The 21,236-nt window shown below is 43.4% G+C and overlaps 1 protein-coding gene across 1 annotated transcript in view; it reads left to right on the plus strand.

The window, feature by feature from the left end:
• LOC126248648 (alpha-aminoadipic semialdehyde synthase, mitochondrial) overlaps positions 1-21,236 on the plus strand; it is a 288,931-nt gene that overhangs the window by 166,181 nt on the left and 101,514 nt on the right. The window contains exon 11 of the mRNA XM_049949837.1: positions 7,896-8,026. Within this exon, the coding sequence (XP_049805794.1) occupies positions 7,896-8,026 (131 nt within the window). The remainder of the gene's footprint in view (positions 1-7,895; positions 8,027-21,236) is intronic.

Raw genomic sequence — 21,236 nt, forward strand, 5'->3', positions numbered from 1 at the left:
ACAGCGTCATCTCCAAACAACCTAAGACAGTTGCTCAGATTGTCTCCCAAATCGTTTATATAGATAAGGAACAGCAAAGGGCCTATAACACCCCTTTGGGAACGCCAGAAACCACTTCTGTTTTACTCGATGACTTTTTCTCGGCAATCTGACAATTATAGAGTGCTTTTCTATCACATGATAACTGTTTTGTGCGTCACACTGTCACAAGCGTGGTTTATGTACAAAACACCCACTGTCACTAATGGTGTCTGTTTCCTATCTGCAGTACGGGCACGTACGCACACGCTAACACCGCTCAGAACCGACTGCCTTTATACCGAGTTCCACCCTCTATCACCTGAATCGTTGATACCTTGTTGTATACTGCACTATTGTCATCAAATGCGTTACCATTTGATTATATTTATTGGTATACTGGGCCTCAAACTATTGCATACACATTGTGCACAACAATTACAAGAGACAATATTAATTTTCCTGCAAATATCCATGTCTTTGTACCGATTGCCACTACTGTAGTACTACCTATGCACTTCATCTCCCTCAGAAGAGGAGCAGAGTTCAAATCCCCGTTCGGCCGTCCTGAGTTCGTTTTACACAGTCTCCCTAAATTGATTAAGGTGAACGCTCGGATTTTTTTTTTAGTCATGGCTGATTTCCATCCCCATCTTTGCCCAATATATAAGGGGAAGTCAAATGAAAACGGGAGAGATGGTAAAAGTAAGTAAACTGTTTCTTATTTCAAAAGTAATCCCCATAACTGTTAATACATTTATCCTACTGAGAGACAAGATGGTCAATGCTTTCACAGAAAAATGAATGCGACTGCTTACGGAACCACAATTGTACCCGGGCGTCACCTCTTCGTTCGAAGCAGATCGACGGCCACGAATGTCTTTCTCTAGGGCTCCAAAAATATGGAAATCGCATGGGGAGAAATCGTGACTGTATGGAGGATGTGTAAGTGCTTCCCAGGAAACTTCTGCAGCGCAGTCGACACAACTCTGCCAACACGTGGGTGGGTATTATTCTGCAACAGAACGATCCCGTCTGTCAACATTCCTGGGCATTTGAACATGATGGCACGCTTCAGTTTTTGCAATGTGTCCACGTACCGCTGTGCGTTAATTGTGGCGCCGCGTTCCAGAAACTCAATAGAAGTGGGGCCGTGCAGTCAAAGAGAAAGGTCATCATGACTTTCCGGGAGCTGGCGTGCACGGCTTTGGTGTTTTTCGGTGAGGGTGAGCCCAAGTGTTTACAATGTTGGCTCTGACGCTTGTTCTGCGGCTCGAAATATGTTCATCTCCACCGACAGTATGGGACGAGAAACGATGCTCTTCATCGTGATACCGTTCCAGATGCTGCAGTGATACCAACATTCTCTTTAACTTCTCCTCCTCCGTCAGGCACTAGGGATCCCACTGCGCACAGATTTTGCATAACTTCAAATGCTCTGTCGCGATATCGTGAACGGTACCGTGTCTTATGCCCAGCAAGTGCCATATGTCTTCCACCGTCCGCTGTCAATCATTTTTGACTGCAGCATCCACCGCAGCAGTGGCAGAAGGGATAATGTCACGAGGAACCTGTCCTAGCCGATTACTGTCTTTCAGTGACACCCGACCCTCTCGAAATCGTTTATTCCACGCAAACACCCCCTCATGCAGCGTACTATGTCCGCCATGCATAGCAGACATTCGAGCATGAATTTCACTTCCTGACACTCCTTCGGTAGTCAAAAACGGCGCATCACCTTGCTGTTCCTCTTTTCCGGCCTCCATAGTGACGCCAGACTCACACACGACTCGCTGGCCTCACGTCGTGCAATTCTAAAGGACAGATGACACAGAGATGAACGTTCGCGCTGTTCCTTCCGACTCCGAATAGAAGCCACTCCTATACAGGGTGGTCCATTGATAGTGACCGGGCCAAATATCTCACGAAATAAGCGTCAAACGAAAAAAACTACAAAGAACGAAACTTGTCTAGCTTGAAGGGGGAAACCAGATGGCGCTATGGTTGGCCCGCTAGATGGCCCTTCCATAGGTCAAACGGATATTAACTGCGTTTTTTTTAAAATAGGAACCTCCCATTTTATATTACATATTCGTGTAGTACGTAAAGAAATATGAATGTTTTAGTTGGGTCACTTTTTCCGCTTTGTAATAGATGGTGCTGTAATAGTCACAAACATATGGCTCACTATATTAGACGAACAGTTGGTAACAGGTAGGTTTTTAAATTAAAATGCAGAACGTAGATACGTTTGTACATTTTATTTCGGTTGTTCCAATGTGATACATGTACCTTTGTGAACTTATCATTTCTGAGAACGCATGCTGTTACAGCGCGATTACCTGTAAATACCACGTTAATGCAATAAATGCTCAAAATGATGTCCGTCAACCTCAATGCATTTGGAAATACGTGTAACGACATTCCTCTCAACAGCGAGTAGTTCGCCTTCCGTAATATTCGCACATGCATTGACAATACGCTGACGCATGTTGTTAGGCGTTGTCGGTGGATCACGATAGCGAATATCCTTCAACTTTCCCCACACAAAGAAATCCGGGGACGTCAGATCCGGTGAACGTGCGGGCCACGGTATGGTACTTCGACGACCAATCCACCTGTCATGAAATATGCTATTCAATACCGCTTCAAACGCACGCGAGCTATGTGCCGGACATCTATCATGTTGGAAGTACGTTGCCATTCTATCATGCAGCGAAACATCTTGTAGTAACATCGGTAGAAAATTACGTAGGAAATCAGCATACGTTGCACCATTTAGATGAAATGGGGGCCAATTATCCTTCCTTCCATAATGCCGCACCGTACATTAACCCGACAAGGTCGCTGATGTTCCACTTGTCGCAGCCATCGTGGATTTCCCGTTGTCCAATAGTGCATATTATGCCGGTTTACGTTACCGCTGTTGGTTGGTTTTGGGGAAGGAGACCAGACAGCGTGGTCATCGGTCTCATCGGATTAGGGAAGGATGGGGAAGGAAGTCGGCCGTGCCCTTTCAGAGGAACCATCCCGGCATTTGCCTGGAGTGATTTAGGGAAATCACGGAAAACCTAAATCAGGATGGCCGGACGCGGGATTGAACCGTCGTCCTCCCGAATGCGAGTCCAGTGACTAACCACTGCGCCAACTCGCTCGGTCACCGCTGTTGGTGAATGACGCTTCGTCGCAAAATATACAACGCGTGCAAAATATCTGTCATCGTCCCGTAATTTCTCTTGTGCCCAGTGGCAGAACTGTACACAATGTTCAAAGTCGTCGCCATGCAATTCCTGGTGCATAGAAATATGGTACGGGTGCAATCGATGTTGATGTAGCATTCTCAACACCGACGTTTTTGAGATTCCTGATTCTCGAGCAATTTGTCTGCTACTGATGTGCGGATTAGCCGCGACAGCAGCTAAAACACCTACTTGGGCATTATCATTTGTTGCAGGTCGTGGTTGACGTTTCACACGTGGCTGAACACTTCCTGTTTCCTTAAATAACGTAACTATCCGACGAACGGTCCGGACACTTGGATGATGTCGTCAAGAATACCGAGCAGCATACATAGCACACGCCCGTTGGGCATTTAGATCACAATAATCATACATCAACACCATATCGACCTTTTCCGCAATTGGTAAACGGTCCATTTTAACATAGGTAATGTATCACGAAGCAAATACCGTCCGCACTGGCGGAATGTTACGTGATACCACGTACTTATACGTTTGTGACTATTACAGCGCCATCTATCACAAAGCGAAAAAAGTTGTCCAACTAAAACATTAATATTTCTTTACGTACTACACGAATATGTCATGAAAAATGGGGGTTCCTATTTCAAAAAAGCGCAGTTGATATTCGTTTGACCTATGGCAGCGCCATCTAGGGGGCCAACCATAGCGCCATCTGGTTTCCACCTTGAAGCTAGACGAGTTTCGTCTTTGTAGTTTTTCCGTTTGATGCTTATTTCGTGAGATTTTTGGCCCGGTCACTATCAATGGACCACCCTGTATATATATACCTACCTGCGTTACCAACGTCGGTGGCATGTTTGGTACATAACCTGTCTCGTTTTTATTTGACTGTCCCTTATGAGATTGTGCTCCGTACCTTATGATCTGCTCGTCGATGAGACATTGAACCATGATCTACTGTTCTTCATAATGCATGAAGGGGAGTTAGTCACATTTTTTCTGTCTTTAGGAGAGAGTATTTGTCATAAAGTCAAAGATGTCTATCAAAAAAATCAGTTATGACCGGGGAAGGGAGGCGCATCCCTAGTTATGTTCTGCACATTGGCATGAATTTACGATTAGTTGGTGCGTTTAAGGTCTCTGTAAGTAGTCAGCTGTCGTTTATTCCTTAGGCATTACAGCGAACATGCCAAGCAAATTATTTCATGAGCAGACATTGGCAGCAAACGTCTTAGGGCTTTCAATGCAAATACAACTATACAATTGTCGTCGTCAGAAGCAGCCATTTAATATCCACTGCTAAATAAAGGTCTCATCTACGCTCTTCGATGCCTTAAGGACCTCAGCAATACGGACCTGTGTTACACTTATGATTTTTTTTAAAGTCACTTGCCCATCTACCATTTAGTTGTCATCTCGAACTTTACTTCATTTTTGGCATCCAGCAATGGACTTCCTTGTTCCATCAATCAATCCGGCGGACTTCACCGTCTCAAACGAAAAGAAACAGTGTCTGCAACAAATAACACGAAACCGACGAGTCTACTTAAAATGCAGCTTACAATGTACCACGAAAGAAATCTTAATCAGATACCTTCTAGAAACAACCATCCAACGTATCAACATAATAACACACAAATACGTATTTTTACATAACTTTTTTGGAACATCAGTTAAGGAAACTCACTCCAGTATGATGGATGCTCTAGAAAAACACTAGCCAGAAGAAGTAGGACATGAGAATCATTCACACAACTTACGACTTTACAACAGTAGCAAACCATAGAAACGACGAACTGCCATACCGGATGTGGTTTAATGGTGGTTTCCCCACATAGTAAACAGCTGCTTGTGAGTATGTCCCCACCAACAAGAAATGAGAATAAAATACAGGTAACAAAAAAGGAAAACAACTCCATGATGATACCATATAGTTCTTAATAAAATGCAGCACAACTGTATAACGCTCCTACCAACTTGCCCAAGAAAGAACTCTTGACATTCATTTCCCCTGGCTTTGGTGCTATAAAAAACGTGACTGCAAGAAATAAATCCCACTAAATACAATGAAGGTAATATTAACCAAACGGTATTAAATTTAAGGTCAAAGAAAATATTGATACAGAGTAATATTAATGTTTGTAGTATTAGTAATCATTAACGTAATATTAGTAATAATTAACAGCAACATGTAATAGATGGCGCTGTAATAGTCACAAACGTTTAAGTACGTGGTATCACGTAACATTCTGCCAGTGCGGACGGTATTTGCTTCGTGATACATTACCCATGTTAAAATGGACCGTTTACCAATTGCGGAAAAGGTCGATACGGTGTTGATGTATGATTATTGTGATCTAAATGCCCAACGGGCGTGTGATATGTATGCTGCTCGGTATCCTGGACGACATCATCCAAGAGTAAGTAAGACTAAACTGCTGCTTAATAAATAAACCAATTATTTTAGGAAGTATAGGAAGTGATAAGGGATATAAATTACAAATACATTACTAAATAACAGATAAATATGTTCTGCGATAACTGAAGCAAGAAGAGCTACATCATAACATCTTTTTTGGTTGCAGTGAAGTACGCCACGAACGTGACGTTGGTTTCACGAACTACAGCTTGGTGTCAGTAACCTCCAGCCCTTCAGACTCCGTCTGACGTAACATTGATCTCCTCAACAGCGATATCATAGCGTGTGGGGGAATGATATAATGAGTTATACAATATGAACTACATCTCATTAGCATATAGCATGCCTTGTGGTTGAAGGTTCAGTTGTAAAGGTTTTTACTATTATCAAGATTCAGGTGATTAATATAAGTGAAAAGGAGGATTATGGCTTAAAGCTCCGTCGTAGGCGAGGACAATGTAGACGTAGCATCAGCTCGTGTTGGACAGCTATAGGGAATGTTGGCCGTGACGTTCTACATCTACATCTACATCTACATCCATACTCCGCAAGCCACCCGACGGTGTGTGGCGGAGGGCACCTTGAATACCTCTATCGGTTCTCCCTTCTAATCCAGTCTCGTATTGTTCGTGGAAAGAAAGATTGTCGGTATGCCTCTGTATGGGCTCTAATCTCTCTGATTTTATCCTCATGGCCTCTTCGCGAGAGATACGTAGGAGGGAGCAATATACAGCTTGACTCCTCGGTGAAGGTATGTTCTCGAAACTTCAACAAAAGCCCGTACCGAGCTCAAGGGAGCTATCCCGGTCTTTACCTTAGGCGACTTGCGGAAAATATTATCTGGATGGTGGGAAGTGCTACATCCGCGCTCCTTCAGAATCCTAGTTCACTGCCTTAATTACTGCATCACCTCTTTCGGTTGCCTGTTAGGCCAAGATCCCAGTATCCGCGAAGAGCGTAATTGACCTGTCATGCCAGACGGTCGTTGCGTAAGCACTCTCAGAGCTTACGGGGGGCGCTCATAAGGCGACAATAGGAAAACCCGAACCGTAACTGGCCAATACTGAGCGAATTCATCTGAGATGCTCAACATTTGGCACTACATGAGGGGCACGTGTTGCTAAAAGAATATTTGGGACGCAGCTAGCCTTACTCCCCTGTGGGCTAAAATTACACAGGAATATTGCAGAAATATACGTACATCATTTTATACGGCTCTTGATCTTTCACTGCAGGCATTCATGAAACAGATGGTTCACAGTCCACCGTTCGATCCACAATTTAAAAAAAGGTATGGAGCGTAGTATGTTGACACCACGATGCCTGCATCCTACACTGATCATTTCCTAATGGTGAAACGTCCCCTTAGAAAAATTAATGAATGACTGTGCTGATAAACCTCTTACATTATTTGATTTTCAAACAGCTGAGCAAAACTGAACGTACTCAGACATTTCTCTCTTTACTTATTCCGATCAACAGTAAACTGACAAACAATACTTTTAGCGCAACGCAATCTGACTTTCAAAAATCCCTACAAAAGAATGGCCCTGACTAACAATAACCTATACCTTTCATGAATCACTTACCTCACAAAAATCTTCGTTACTCGAATTACTGCAATACAGCGAGCGCCAATACTGCCAGCTAAATAAAAGATTCTAACTACTGAAGGCACTTACTACTGATAGGCATAGTAAGCAAATGAAAAATTTTGATAGAGAACAAACAATGTATTTACCTTAATAGTGTTCAAAAGTCATTTTATATATATATATATATATATATATATATATATATATATATATATATATATATATATATAGTTCATGACACCCAGTCTTACAAATTTACTGTCTCTGATGGACACACATCCAGATCATCCGCTCTCAAATCTCCGCCATCTCTTTCCCCACATCCACCACTGCTGGCGTCTACGCGCTGTTAACAGCCAACTGCCCAACACTACAATAGCAAATTCCAACAACGCAAACCAGCCACAGACTGCACACAGCACAGTCAGTGATTTTCATATAGAGCGCTACATGGCGTTACCAACATAAAAACCTAAACAGCCTACTTACAATAGACAAGGACGAGGCATATGTAGAATAGGCGAGATCACCTGAACCTAATATTATCAAACCAGAAGTTTATCTTTTTGTAGTTGCTTCGCTATCTCAGCTCGTTAAATCATAAGAGAACAGCAGCAATGTGATGGAATTTGTTTTCATCAGTGCAAATTTGTATCCTAGCCGTAGCAGGCAGAAGGCTAGTGCGGATTCGTCGACCCCTCCCAAGAAGATCGTCGTGCTGGGAGCTGGCTTCGTCAGCGCGCCAGTCGTCGAGTATCTAGACAGGGAGGAGAACGTCGAAATCGTCCTTGGTGAGTAATATTTATTCCTCCCATATAACTGTCTTTCACTTTTACACGTCCAAGGCTTCCACAGCAGTTACTCAAAAAGTGTACGAACAAAATGAGGCCAAATACTTTATGCACCCAAACATTTTCTCACGTCTACTGATGGTATTTCCACAGACATATTTTGCTGCTATCTTTCCCCTGTCGCTCAGAAGCTGATGTAAGTAGTTATTTGTTAGATCTTAAGTTAAGCGATATCAGCCCTCAGGAACAGGCGCTATTCTCAGTCGATAATCGTTCATCAACTTTTAGTATTTAGCTTTTTGGTTGGTATCCAAATATGAGAGATCGCACCACCTGCATTCATCGAAACGCGTACAGGAATCGCACGCAGCTGTCTGTCACTCATAGCGTCATCTACATTCGGACTGCTAGTAAAAATCATACTAGGGAGATTGAACAGAAAAGATCCAGCTATTTCATTTTTTCGTAACTATTTCAAAACACTCTGCACCGCTCTTCGCCATTCAAAACCTCTTATCCTCATCTGGTCACAGTTACTGTACTGCCATGCCTGGAGGAGCTCTTGACGCCCAGGAAATTGCAGTTCTTTCAACCGACTATAGGTATGTAGAAGCCCGGCAGTCACACAGGGTAAGATCAGACATGGATAGGTTTCTCAAAACATTTCAAGCCAATTATAGCTGAATACTCAATACAAAGGTTTGTGCGAAGAGTTGGAGTATCGTTTAACGAAAGAATCAGCAGTAGGTTGGCGGATGGTTTTAGTTGAAACACGGCATCAATAAAACCAAGCTTCATTGTCTATAAAATCCAGTGCCGGAAGCACAGCTTGCGAATGTTTTCGGCATTTCTTTGCATCACCTAACACGGTCTGTTATCTGGTGCTCTGTTAAGGGATGTGATACCTACAGAGAATAATGTGAACTCTCTTATGCAAGTAAAGCGAAAATTTTATAGCGTGACTGATCCTTTGTTACCTCTCGGAAAAAAACTGAAAAATTGACTAAAAGATACAGCAAAACTGACAGGAGAATCTCGAATGTTTACCTAAACTGCTGTTTTCGTACGGCTAAACATGAACATTGGCACAGTCTGCCTTGTCTACTTGGATCCTAACACTACAAAAAAATGTTTCAAATGGCTCTGAGCCCTATGGGACTTAACTGCTGTGGTCATCAGTCCCCTAGAACTTAGAACTACTTAAACCTAACTAACCTAAGGACATCACACACATCCATGCCCGAGGCAGGATTCGAACCTGCGACCGTAGCGGTCACGCGGTTCCAGACTGTAGCGCCTCGAACCGCACGGCCACTCTGGCCGGCTAGCTGACACTACAAAATTTCCATAATACTTCTTTGAAGACGGGATGTATTTCGTAAGGGTTATTTAATATGAAATTAACGTATCATTTGAGATATTTGAATGCTGTTCTTATACTACTTGTAGCACATGCTAGGCCTGTCCTTTTAGCATTTGTACATTGCGGATGCGGTGAGCACATTATTTTTGGATTAATTGAAAAACATGAGTCAATAATCAATAGATCGCAAAGCTCCAGAGAGCCTGGTAAAGCTGGCTCGCCGTTTTCCTCAATACTTCAAGAAAATTATAGTATAGTTGTCAAGTTATGCCTCATTTATTATATCTGGAAACAGAATTTTCTTTTATAACAACTTGTAGTTTCTCTAACTGGATGATTTCTGTTTTTAAGATAGACGTCAAATTAACCCACTATAGCTAAACCGCCTGTAGTTACTTTGGCATCGACGAGATTCTAAATTTCAAACAAAAAATATCTTTTATACTTTGGTGTATGACATTTAAATTAACACATGCACAATATACATGTAGTCAAAGGTTTTTAATAATTTCTTAATTATGGTTCACACATTGTTTTGCACACTCTCTAAGGGATTTCTGAACTGACTTGCGAGTATTGGCAACATTACTCTGTACACAAACATTGTTTGAGGGAGGTTATCATTCAGGTTCAGCTATATAGTCTGAGCAAATGAAATTTGTTCCAGGTGACGAGAGCAGCACTGTACTATCTTGCACTTCGGAAAAAGGAAGATTCCTAGAGTCTAATCAAATGAAAAAAAGAAAAAAAAAAACAAAAAGAATCTACTATAATCGTTTATGATCTTCATGATTGTGAAGAACTAAAAAGAATATGGAACAGAGACGCCCTTAGCTCACTGCATCTCAAATATTTTTTAAATTGCATCGTTGCCCTTCCAGGTGCACATTTCACTTGATCGGATCAAACTCACTAGAGGGCTTACCTTTATCTGTGTGATGGTTGGTTGATGCGGGGAAGGGGACCAAACAATGAGGTCATCGGTCCCATCAGATTAAGGAAGGAAGTCGGCCGCGCCCTTTCATAGGAACCGTCCCGGCATTTTCTTGAAGCGATTTAGAGAAATCACGGGAAACCTAAATCAGGATGGCCGGACGCGTGTTTGAACCGTCGTCCTCCCGAATGCGAGCCCAGTCTGCTAACCACAGCGCCACCTCGCTCGGTTTATCTGTGTGATCTGGCAGCTCCTCTCGAGGAGTAAGAGTCTTGTTTACTGTAGATAAAACTGATGACTGCATGTGTTACCCTCAAACGAAACCTATGTTGTTGATGTGGTCTTCAGTCCTAAGAGACTGGTTTGATGCAGCTCTCTATGCCACTCTATCCTGTGCAAGCTTCTTCATCTCCCAGTACCTACTGCAACCTACATCCTTCTGAATCTGCTTAGTGTATTCATCTCTTGGTCTCCCTCTACGATTTCTACCCTCCACGCTGCCCTCCAATACTAAATTGATGATCTCTTGATGCCTCATAACATGTCCTACCAACCGATCCCTTCTTCCAGTCAAGTTGGGACACAAACTCCTCTTCTTCCCAGTTCTGTTCAATACCTCCTCGTTAGTTATGTGATCTACCCATCTAATCTTCAGCATTCTTCTGTAGCACCACATTTCGAAAGCTTCTATTCTCTTCTTGTCCAAATTATTTATCGTCCACGTTTCACTTCCATACATGGCTACACTCCATACAGATACTTTCAGAAACGACTTCCTGACACTTAAACCTATACTCGATGTTAACAAATTTCTCTTCTTCAGAAACGCTTTCCTTGCCATCACTAGTCTACATTTTATATCCTCTCTACTTCGACCATCATAAGTTATTTAGCTCCCCAAATAGCAAAACTCCTTTACCACTTTAAGTGTCTTATTTCCTAATCTAATTCCCTCAGCATCACCCGACTTAATTCGACTACATTCCATTATCCTTGTTTTTTTTTTGTTGATGTTCATCTTATATCCTCCTTTCAAGACACTATCCATTCCGTTCAACTGCTCTTCCAAGTCCTTTGCTGTCTCTGAACGAAACCTAGAGTACCGAAAAAGTGGCAGCGCCGTCGTTTTTACTCGTCAGAAACAGAGACTGAGATACAAACAACACACACTCCGTCCTTCTTAGATCAGAGGGCCATTATGTGTTACACTAGTCAACTCCCTACTGATTTAAAAGCCCAATAGGTACAGAAATACAAAAATATCTCCTTTAGCTATACAGTATGGATCCGGTCCCAGACTATTACAGTCGCCATGAAAGAGCAGGACAGGATGTGATGGTGAAGTCCTAAATACACTCTACAGCGCCAAGAAAACATAATTGTCAATAACGTATTTATTACGCAGAAATACAGGATCGTTTTCGAAAGCGCCGCGACGTTCCCGAGGCGGCAGAGTAGCGCCTCATCAGCTGCGGAAGGTCGACACACGCTCGTCTCGCAGCAGCACGGCTAGTGTAGCGAAGAGCTGGGCGTCTGTTACCCCACTGGGCAATAGTCGACCGCGGAATCCAGTGGCCTCCACCTCTGCGTATCGATCTCCAAAGTTCTCCCGTGTACATCGAAGATTTGCATTCAGGAGGCTCGACCCAGGTCCACCTGAAGTACTTGCTGGCTCAAAAGGGTCGGTTTTCAGTCCCCCTTCAGGAAACAGGACCAGCAGCGTCAGTGTGTGCCACAGGAATGGGATGAGCTGCAGAAGTGGCCACCCACTGAAAGGCAGATGAAGGACAGTGTCCAGGTCTCGCAGATAAAACCTACAGCAGATCTGAAGGGTGATGGTGACCTCCACGACCTGTTATTGTTGTCTCGGAAGTTGGCAGTGCAGCTGGGAGCGGCAGCGTCCTTCCAGCCAGACTCGTGGTTCTGTAGACGATCGAACACAGTTAGGCAGGCCGAGGCTCGACCTCCATAGCCTCCTCTCTCACTGGATAGCTGCAACTGACACAACGGCTGAGATAATGCACTAGGCAGTTGCCAATCAGCACTCATTAATCACTAATTTGTTAAGAAAGGCAATATATTTATATTAGCACTTCCAGTCCACTCTGCGACGTTGGGCATGGCTAGCACATCACATGTCCTGGTTTCACCTAGCTCTCAGCTCTCCTAGTGACTTCAGACTTTCACAACGTCACCTTTCAGAGACTCTTATCCGTTGGCCTGACGCCTGGTTACTTAAAGTTGTGTTATACCTAGCCTTTATTACGAAACTCTGCTTTGTCACTAGTGTGACAGTATCTCTCGGGTTCCATGATATCATTATGCTTCGCTTGCAGATCTGGGCACTTGGTCGTCGCCCCGTGTTGCGATAGCTTCCTTGTTTGCCGCAACTCGCACGGCATTTCCTCCTAGCTCGCACTCTACTGGTTGTTGACATAGCCAGTTCAGTTTCTGGGAGCTGCCAAGGTAGAATTTGGATGAAATTTTTTTGTTCACCGGGGATAGTATCCTGGGGCATAACCGTACGTATCACACATTGTATTTACTTTTTACAATCGGTTTAATAATTTTTCTTTTTACTCTGTTATTCAACAGAGCAGCTGAGATCCCAGCAAGACAGGAACTAATTTGCTCTTGTAAAGAGGTGCAGCCACGTTCCAGACAGATATAATGCTCATTGTTACCTCACCCTGTGAATGATATTGTTGTACAAAACGATACGTCTTTGTTTTGTAGAGAAACTCCCAGAAAAATTATTTTATCTGGGAAATTGGGAGGGGGGAGATGCAAATTTAAAGAGTACCAGATGCAGGAGTCGTCATGTGTGAACGTTAAAAAAATACGAGTTGTGATGAGAGCACGCCGACCGCGGTGCCGAGCGGTTCTAGGCGCTTCAGTTCGGAACCGCGCGACTGCTACGGTCGCAGGTTCGAATCCTGCCTCGGGCATGGTTGTGTGTGATGTCCTTAGGTTAGTTAGGTTGAAGTAGTTCTAAGTTCTAGGGGACTGATGACCTCGCATGTTAAGCCCTATAGTGCTCAGAGCCATTTGAACCATTTGATAAAGCACGACTGTGTCTTCAAAGGAGGATATAAGATGAACATCAACAAAAAAAAAAAAAACGAGGATAACGGAATGTAGTCTAATTAAATCAGACGATGCTGAGGAAATTAGAATAGGAAATGAGATACTTAAAGTAGTAGAAAAGTTTTGCTATTTGGGGAGCAAAATAACTGATAATGGTCGAAGTAGAGAGGATATAAAATGTACACTGGCGATGGCAAGGAAAGCGTTTTTGAAGAAGAGAAATTCGTTAACTTCGAGTATAGATTTAAGGGTGAGGAAGTCTTTTCTGAAAGTATTTGTACGAGCGTAGCAATGTATAGAAGTGAAACATGGACTATAACTAGCTTAGACAAGAAGAGAATAGAATCTTTCGAAATGTGGTGCTACAGAAGAATCCTGAAGATTAGATGGGTAGATCAGGTAACTAATGAGGTGGTACCGAATAGAATTAGGGAGAAGAGGAATTTGTGGCACAACTTGACTAGAAGAAAGCATCGGTTGGTAGGATATGTTCTGTGGCATCAAGGGGTCACCAATTTAGTATTGGAGGACAGCGTGGAGGGTAAAAATAATAGAGGAAGACCAAGAGAAGAATACACTAAGCCGATTCAGAAGGATGTAGGTTGCAATAGCTACTTGGATATGAAGAGGCTTGCACAGGATAGAGTAGCATGGAGGGCTGCATCAAACCAGTCTCTGAAGACCAAAACACAAGGTAAATGAAGCAGCGGAGTTCAAACGAACACTGGTTTATTTAGAGGATATGTGGATTCACACACAGGCTTGTGTCTGGTTGGTGGAACAGTGACATTGTGCAAGGAGTCTTGAAGAGTACTAACGGACATGCTAGACATGTCAGCGTTTCTCTTTTAACAGTACCGACGCTTGCAATGTCATCTAAAAAAAAAAGTTCAAATGGCTCTGAGCACTATGGGACTTAACTGCTGAGGTCATCAGTCCCCTAGAACTTAGAACTACTTAAACCTAACTAACCTAAGGACATCACACACATCCATGCCCCAGGCAGGATTCGAACCTGCGACCGTAGCGGTCGCGCGGTTCCAGACTGTAGCGCCCAGAACAGCTCGGCCACCCCGGCCGGGCCGGCCGCGGTGGTCTCGCGGTTCTAGGCGCGCAGTCCGGAACCGTGCGACTGCTACGGTCGCAGGTTCGAATCCTGCCTCGGGCATGGATGTGTGTGATGTCCTTAGGTTAGTTAGGTTTAAGTAGTTCTAAGTTCTAGGGGACTTATGACCACAGCAGTTGAGTCCCATAGTGCTCAGAGCCATTTGAGCCACCCCGGCCGACACTGTCATCTACATATACATATACATGGATACTCTGAAAATCACATTTAAGTGCCTGGCAGAGGGTTCATCGAATCATTTTCACAATTCTCTATTATTCCAATCTCGTATAGCGCGCGGAAAGAACGAACACCTATATCTTTCCGTACGAGCTCTGATTTCCCTTATTTTGTCGTGGTGATCGTGTCTCCCTATGTAGGTTGGTGTCAAAAAAACATTTTCGCATTCGGAGGAGAAAGTTGGTGATTGGAATTTCCTGAGAAGATTCCGTCTCAATGAAAAACTTCTTTGTTTTAATTATGTCCCGCCCAAATGCTGTATCATTTCAGTGATACTCTCTCCCATATGTTGCGGTAATTCAGAACGTGCTGTCCTTTTCTGAACTTTTTCGATGTACTCCGTCAATCCCATCCGGTAAGGATCCCATACCGCCCAGCAGTGTTCTAAAAGACGACGGACAAGCGTAGTGTAGGCAGTCTCCTTAGTAGATCTGTTACATTTTCAAAGTGTCCTCTCAATAAAACGCAGTCTTTGGTTAGCTTTCCCCACAATATTTTCTGTGTGTTCATTCCAATTTAAGTTGTTCGTAATTGTAACTCCTAGGTATTTATTTGAATTTACGGCCTTTAGATTTGACTGATTTATCGTGACACCGAAGTTTGACGAATTCCTTTTAGCACCCATGTGGATGACCTCACACTTTTCGTTATTTAGGGTCATCTGCCAATTTTCGCACCATTCAGATATCTTTTCTAAAGCGTTTTGCAATTTGTCGCCCGCATCCCGTGGTCGTGCGGTAGCGTTCTCGCTTCCCACGCCCGGGTTCCCGGGTTCGATTCCCGGCGGGGTCAGGGATTTTCTCTGCCTCGTGATGGCTGGGTGTTGTGTGCTGTCCTTAGGTTAGTTAGGTTTAAGTAGTTCTAAGTTCTAGGGGACTTATGACCACAGCAGTTGAGTCCCATAGTGCTCAGAGCCATTTGAACCATTTGCAATTTGTCTTTATCTCCTTCTGACTTAATTAATCGACAGCGTCATCTGCAGAAAACCTAAGACGGTTGCTCATATTGTCTCCCAAATCGTGTATATAGATAAGGAACAGCAAAGGGCCTATAACACTACCTTGGGGAACGCCAGAAATCACTTCTATTTTACTCGATGACTTTCCGTCAGTTCCTACGAACTGTGACCTCTCTGACATGAAATCACAAATCCAGTCACATAACTGAGACGATATTCCATAAGCATGCAATTTCACTACAAGCAGCTTGTGTGGTACAGTGTCAAAAGCCTTCCGTAAATCCATAAATACCGAATCAATTGTCAGTAGCACTCAACACTTCATCCGAATAAAGAGCTAGTTGTGTTTCACAAGAACGATGTTTTCTAAATTCATGTAGACTATGTGTCAAAACACCGTTTTGGCTCTGGCTCTGAGCACTATGTGACTCAACTGCTGAGGTCATCAGTCGCCTAGAACCTAGAACTAATTAAACCTAACTAACCTAAGGACATCACACACATCCATGCCCGAGGCAGGATTCGAACCTGCGACCGTAGCGGTCACGCGGTTCCAGACTGAAGCGCCTTTAACCGCACGGCCACACCGGCCGGCAATACACCGTTTTCTTCGAGGTAATTTATAATGTTCGAACACAATATATGTTCCAAAATCCTGCTGCATATCGGCATTATCGATATTGGCCTGTAATTAAGTGGATTACTCCTACTACCTTTCTTGAATATTGGTGTGACCTGTGCAATTTTCCAGTCTTTGGGTACTGATCTTCTGTCGAGCGAACGGTTGTATATGATTGTTACGTATGGAACTAATGCTTCAGCATACTCTGAAAGGAACGTAACTGGTATGCAGTCTGGAGCAGAAGACTTGCTATTATCAAGCAATTTAAGTTGTTTCACCAGTCCGAGGATGTTTACTTCTACGTTACTCATGTTGGCAGCTATTCTTGATTCGAATTCTGGAATGTTTACGTTGCCTTCTTTTGTGAAGGCATTTCGGAAGGCTGTGTTTAGTAACTCTGCTTTGGCAGCACTGTCTTCGATAGTATCTCCATTGCAAATGCGCAGAGAAGGCATTGATTGTTTCTTGCTGCTAACATACTTCACATACGACTAGATGCTCTTTGGATTTTCTGCCAGGTTTCGAGACAAAGTTTCGCTGTGGGAACTGGTATAAACATCTCGCATTGAAGTCCGCTCTGAATTTCGAGCTTCTGTAAAAGATCGCCAATCTTGGGGATTTTGCGTCTGTTTAAATTTGGCATGTCTGTTTCGTTGTTTCTGCAACAGTGTTCTGACCCGTTTTGTGTACCAAGGAGGATCAGCTCCGTCATTTGTTAATTTATTTGGTATTAATCTCGCAATTACTGCCGATACTATTCCTATAAATTCAAGCCACATCTGTTCAACACTTATTAATTTGGAAGGAGTGGAGAATGGCTCTCAGAAAGGCGGCAAGTGAATTTTAATCTGCTTTTTTGAATGGGTGCATTTTTCGTTTATTTTTTGAGAATCTGGGGGTTACAATATTCAGTCTCGCTACGACAACCCTGTGTTTACTAATCCCTATATCCATTTTGATGCTCGTTATTAACTCAGGATTACTTGTTGTTAAGAGGTCAAGTGTGTTTTCACAACCGTTTACTATTCACGTGGGTTCATGAACTAACTGCTCGAAATAATTTTCAGAGAATGCGTTTTGCACAATTTCGGATGATCTTTTGTGCATACCTCCCGAGTTAAACATGTATTTTCGCCAACATATTGAGGGTAAATTAAAGTCACCACCAACTATTATCGCATGAGTTGGGTACGTGTTTGAAATCAAACCCGCGGGACTGCTACGGTCGCAGGTTCGAATCCTGCCTCGGGCATGGGTGTGTGTGATGTCCTTAGGTTAGTTAGGTTTAAGTAGTTCTAAGTTCTAGGGGACTTATGACCTACGATGTTGACTCCCATAGTGCTCAGAGCCATTTGAACCCATTTTTTGAAATCAAACTCAAGTGCTATTTGACCGTTTCAGCAACTGCATCATCTGGATTGGGAGGTCGGTAAAAGGATCCAATTATTATTTTATTCCGGTTGCCAACAATGACCTCTGCCCATATTAACTCACAGATACTATCTACTTTGCCGGCCGCGGTGGTCTAGCGGTTCTAGGCACTCAGTCCGGAGCCGCGCGACTGCTACGGTCGCAGGTTCGAATCCTGCCTCGGGCATGGATGTGTGTGATGTTCTTAGGTTAGTTAGGTTTAAGTAGTTCTAAGTTCTATGGGACTTATGACCTCAGCAGTTGAGTCCCATAGTACTCAGAGCCATTTGAACCATTTTTGAACTATCTACTTCAATTTCGCGACAAGATAAACTACTTCTAACAGCAACAAACACCGTTAGGTTCTTCGCAAAAATTTCGGCTGTGCTTATCTCCAGCTTTAGCCAGCTTTTAGTGCCTATAGCGATTTAAGCATCAGTTCTCTCTATTAGCGCTTGGAGCTCTGCTAGTTTACCAACACAGCTACGACAATTTACAACTGTTATACGGACGGTTCCTGTATCTACCTTCTTCCTGTGTTCGGCCTGCACCCTTTGTGACTGAAGCCCTTCTTCTGTTTTCCCGAGACCCTCTAACCTAAAAAAAAAAAAAAAAAAAAACACCCAATCCACGCCACACAGCCCCTGCGTTTAGTGGACACTTGACCTAATGAGCGGAACCCGAAACCCAACCACCCTTTCGTGCAAGTCGAGGAACCTGCTGCCTACACGGTCGCGGAACCGTCTGAGCCTCTGATTCAGACCCTACACTCGGCTCTGTACCAGAGGTCTGCAATCGGTCCTGTCGACTATGCTGAAAATGTTCAGCTCTGCTTTCATCTTGCAAGCAAGACTGGCAGCCTTTTCCACTTCTGTTAGCCGCTCGAAACCATAGAGAATCTCATCTGATCCAAAGTGACACACATCATTGTTATCTACGTGAGACACCACCTGCAGTTGGCTGCATCCTGTGCTCTTCATGCCATCTGGGAGGACCCGTTCCACGTCTGGAATGACTCCACCTGGAATGCACACGGAGTGCACATTGGTTTTCTTTCCCTTCTTGGCAGCCAAGTCCCTAAGGGGCCCCATAATGTTCCTAACGTTGGAGCTCCCAACTATCAATAATCCCATCCTCTGTGATTGCCCGGATCTTGCAGGCTGAGAGGTTTCCTCTGAAACAGTACAGGTGACGGCATCTGAGTCAACGACATTGTCAGCCACAGACAGCACCTGGAACCTATTTGTCAGACAAACCAGGGAGGCCTTACGTGCGGCCGCCTGGTGCGAGCTAACATCCCAAAGATGTTCGGACTCACATGCGGTTCCTCTTCGTCGAATTGTCTTGTCTCAAGCTCGTCTAGGGGTTGAACAGTACGTGTCACATTACACGCCCTAAATCAGATACTTTTGACCCTATGGTTAAATTGACTGGCTGATGGCAAGTTTGCGAAATACAAAGTTAACGTAACATATAATAACGGTAATAATAATATCGGTAACTAAATTAACGACCCATAAATGATGTAGGTCACACAGTTGCGACTTGGCTAGAATAATGTTTATTCAGAAAGCAAACTAATACAGAAAGTGGTCGTATTTAGAATTACTATTACATTCGAGCGCATATCCTTTTTACACAGTTCGATCATTCACAATCTCATCGCGAAAGACAATACTCCACCTCGATATTTACACGAAAAGTTAAGAGTCCACTCCAGGCCCGCGGCTGCTCACCGCTGAGAGACTAAGTCCCACGATACCACACAACGCGAAATTTTCTAAGTCGTTTTACTTCCTAGCTGCCTGAAGACCGACTGTCCGTTTTCACGCCTGCATCCGAACTGTACCCTTTGGAATCTCCAACCGAACTGTCCGCTTTCGTGTCTGCACCAGCAGTGTGTGTCTGCCCGTCCGCGGCCGCGTTTCCCCGCGCCGAACATACTCGCTCAACTGACTAGGGCAGTTCCCTTTCCTGAAGCCGTCCATCTGATACGCTACAGCTTATTCTTCATTATTTTACATTTTAACATATTTAAGTAATCAAAGCTTGACCACTTTCACGTTCTAAACAAAGTAACAATAATACCCATTACATAATAAACGTTAAATTCTTTCACATTAAACCAATACAGTTTCCTTCTTAGCTTTGAATGCACCAATGTGCTTTCTGATAAATAAATAAAAAACAAAATTAACCATTAGGCACTAAACTTTATAACAAATATTCTGTTACCAAATATTTCAATAAGGTGTCATGTGTCATCGTTCAATGTGTTTTGTGTGGAGGAAATGAGGATCTGATGCTTAACTGAAAATACTGATAGTTTAAATTTACTATATCATTTAAACAAATAGAGTTACAGAGTTCATATTTACAACGTTTGTCATTTTAATGATGCGCTTCTATATGAAATGTCGATCGGTAAGATCGACCAAAGCGTTCAGAATTTAGTATTGAGGTCTTTGTTACAAAACTTGTTAATTTCACTTTGATACTAAATCCTACACTATTATAGATATGATCAATATTCAAGTTTTATTGGGATCACCATGAAAATTTATGGAGGATGTCAGATTAAAATTACTGTGACTTCATTCCCTGCATTACTACAGAATTAAATAGTTTCCATAAATGTTTCCCTTTATAGCCGATCTTAGGTCCGCCGTATCGAACACTGCTACGTCTCCTCGGCCACAAACGGCTTCTACTGGGCTTCCCTATGACGTAGGTTCTCGTCCGTCTTACTCGCACATTATAGCACTTAGGCCTCAATAGACAATAGGCGCCTGTGAGTTTCCCCATCTCGTGGTGCATCTGCGCCCTTTGTGACACGCGGTCCTGGACGACAGGGTTCGTTTCACAATTACTGTAGGCCGACACTTTCGGCCATATATTTAAATGAGAGCGCAGTGCTCGTTAACTCACACTGGGAAGTCTTTCGCCGCCTGCTTCGCCCCGGGGCGACCTCCCATTCGACCACAGGTGAGGGGTCAACCTCAGTGTGAGCAGCAACTGGGATGGCCACTGGTGAGGACCGATCGGAGGAGTCGGCCGTGCTGGACGTCCGTTGTATCCTCACGGCCGGCCCACAACAGTGGTGCCCATCATTCTTTCTATCTTTCTCGTTCTCGAGCTTAAACACGTCGAATACAGAGTTTTTATTGTACAATATTACAAATAGAGTACTGTTTACAGCAGTGCAGTGTTAACAGTTTTAGTTCTATAATTTAACGTTATTTGAAAGTGTTTTTTTTTACTTAATATCTCTAACCTGAAAGTATCTGCCCTCATTGTCCTGAGTTCAGTATTTAGATATCTATGGAATATTTTTAATTCCAGAATGAGATTTTCACTCTGCACTAAACAATTCCTTCTTCTACTTACTGGTTCCAAATACGCATCACTGTCGCTGAACGATGCCCAGGACGAGCTGAAATGTCATATGCCATACCCGTTTCTCAGAGGTAAATCATTCCACTCAGTTCGAA

This window comes from Schistocerca nitens, chromosome 3 (genome assembly GCF_023898315.1).
Source record: "Schistocerca nitens isolate TAMUIC-IGC-003100 chromosome 3, iqSchNite1.1, whole genome shotgun sequence".
In the NCBI taxonomy this organism is placed as follows: Eukaryota; Metazoa; Arthropoda; class Insecta; order Orthoptera; family Acrididae; genus Schistocerca; species Schistocerca nitens.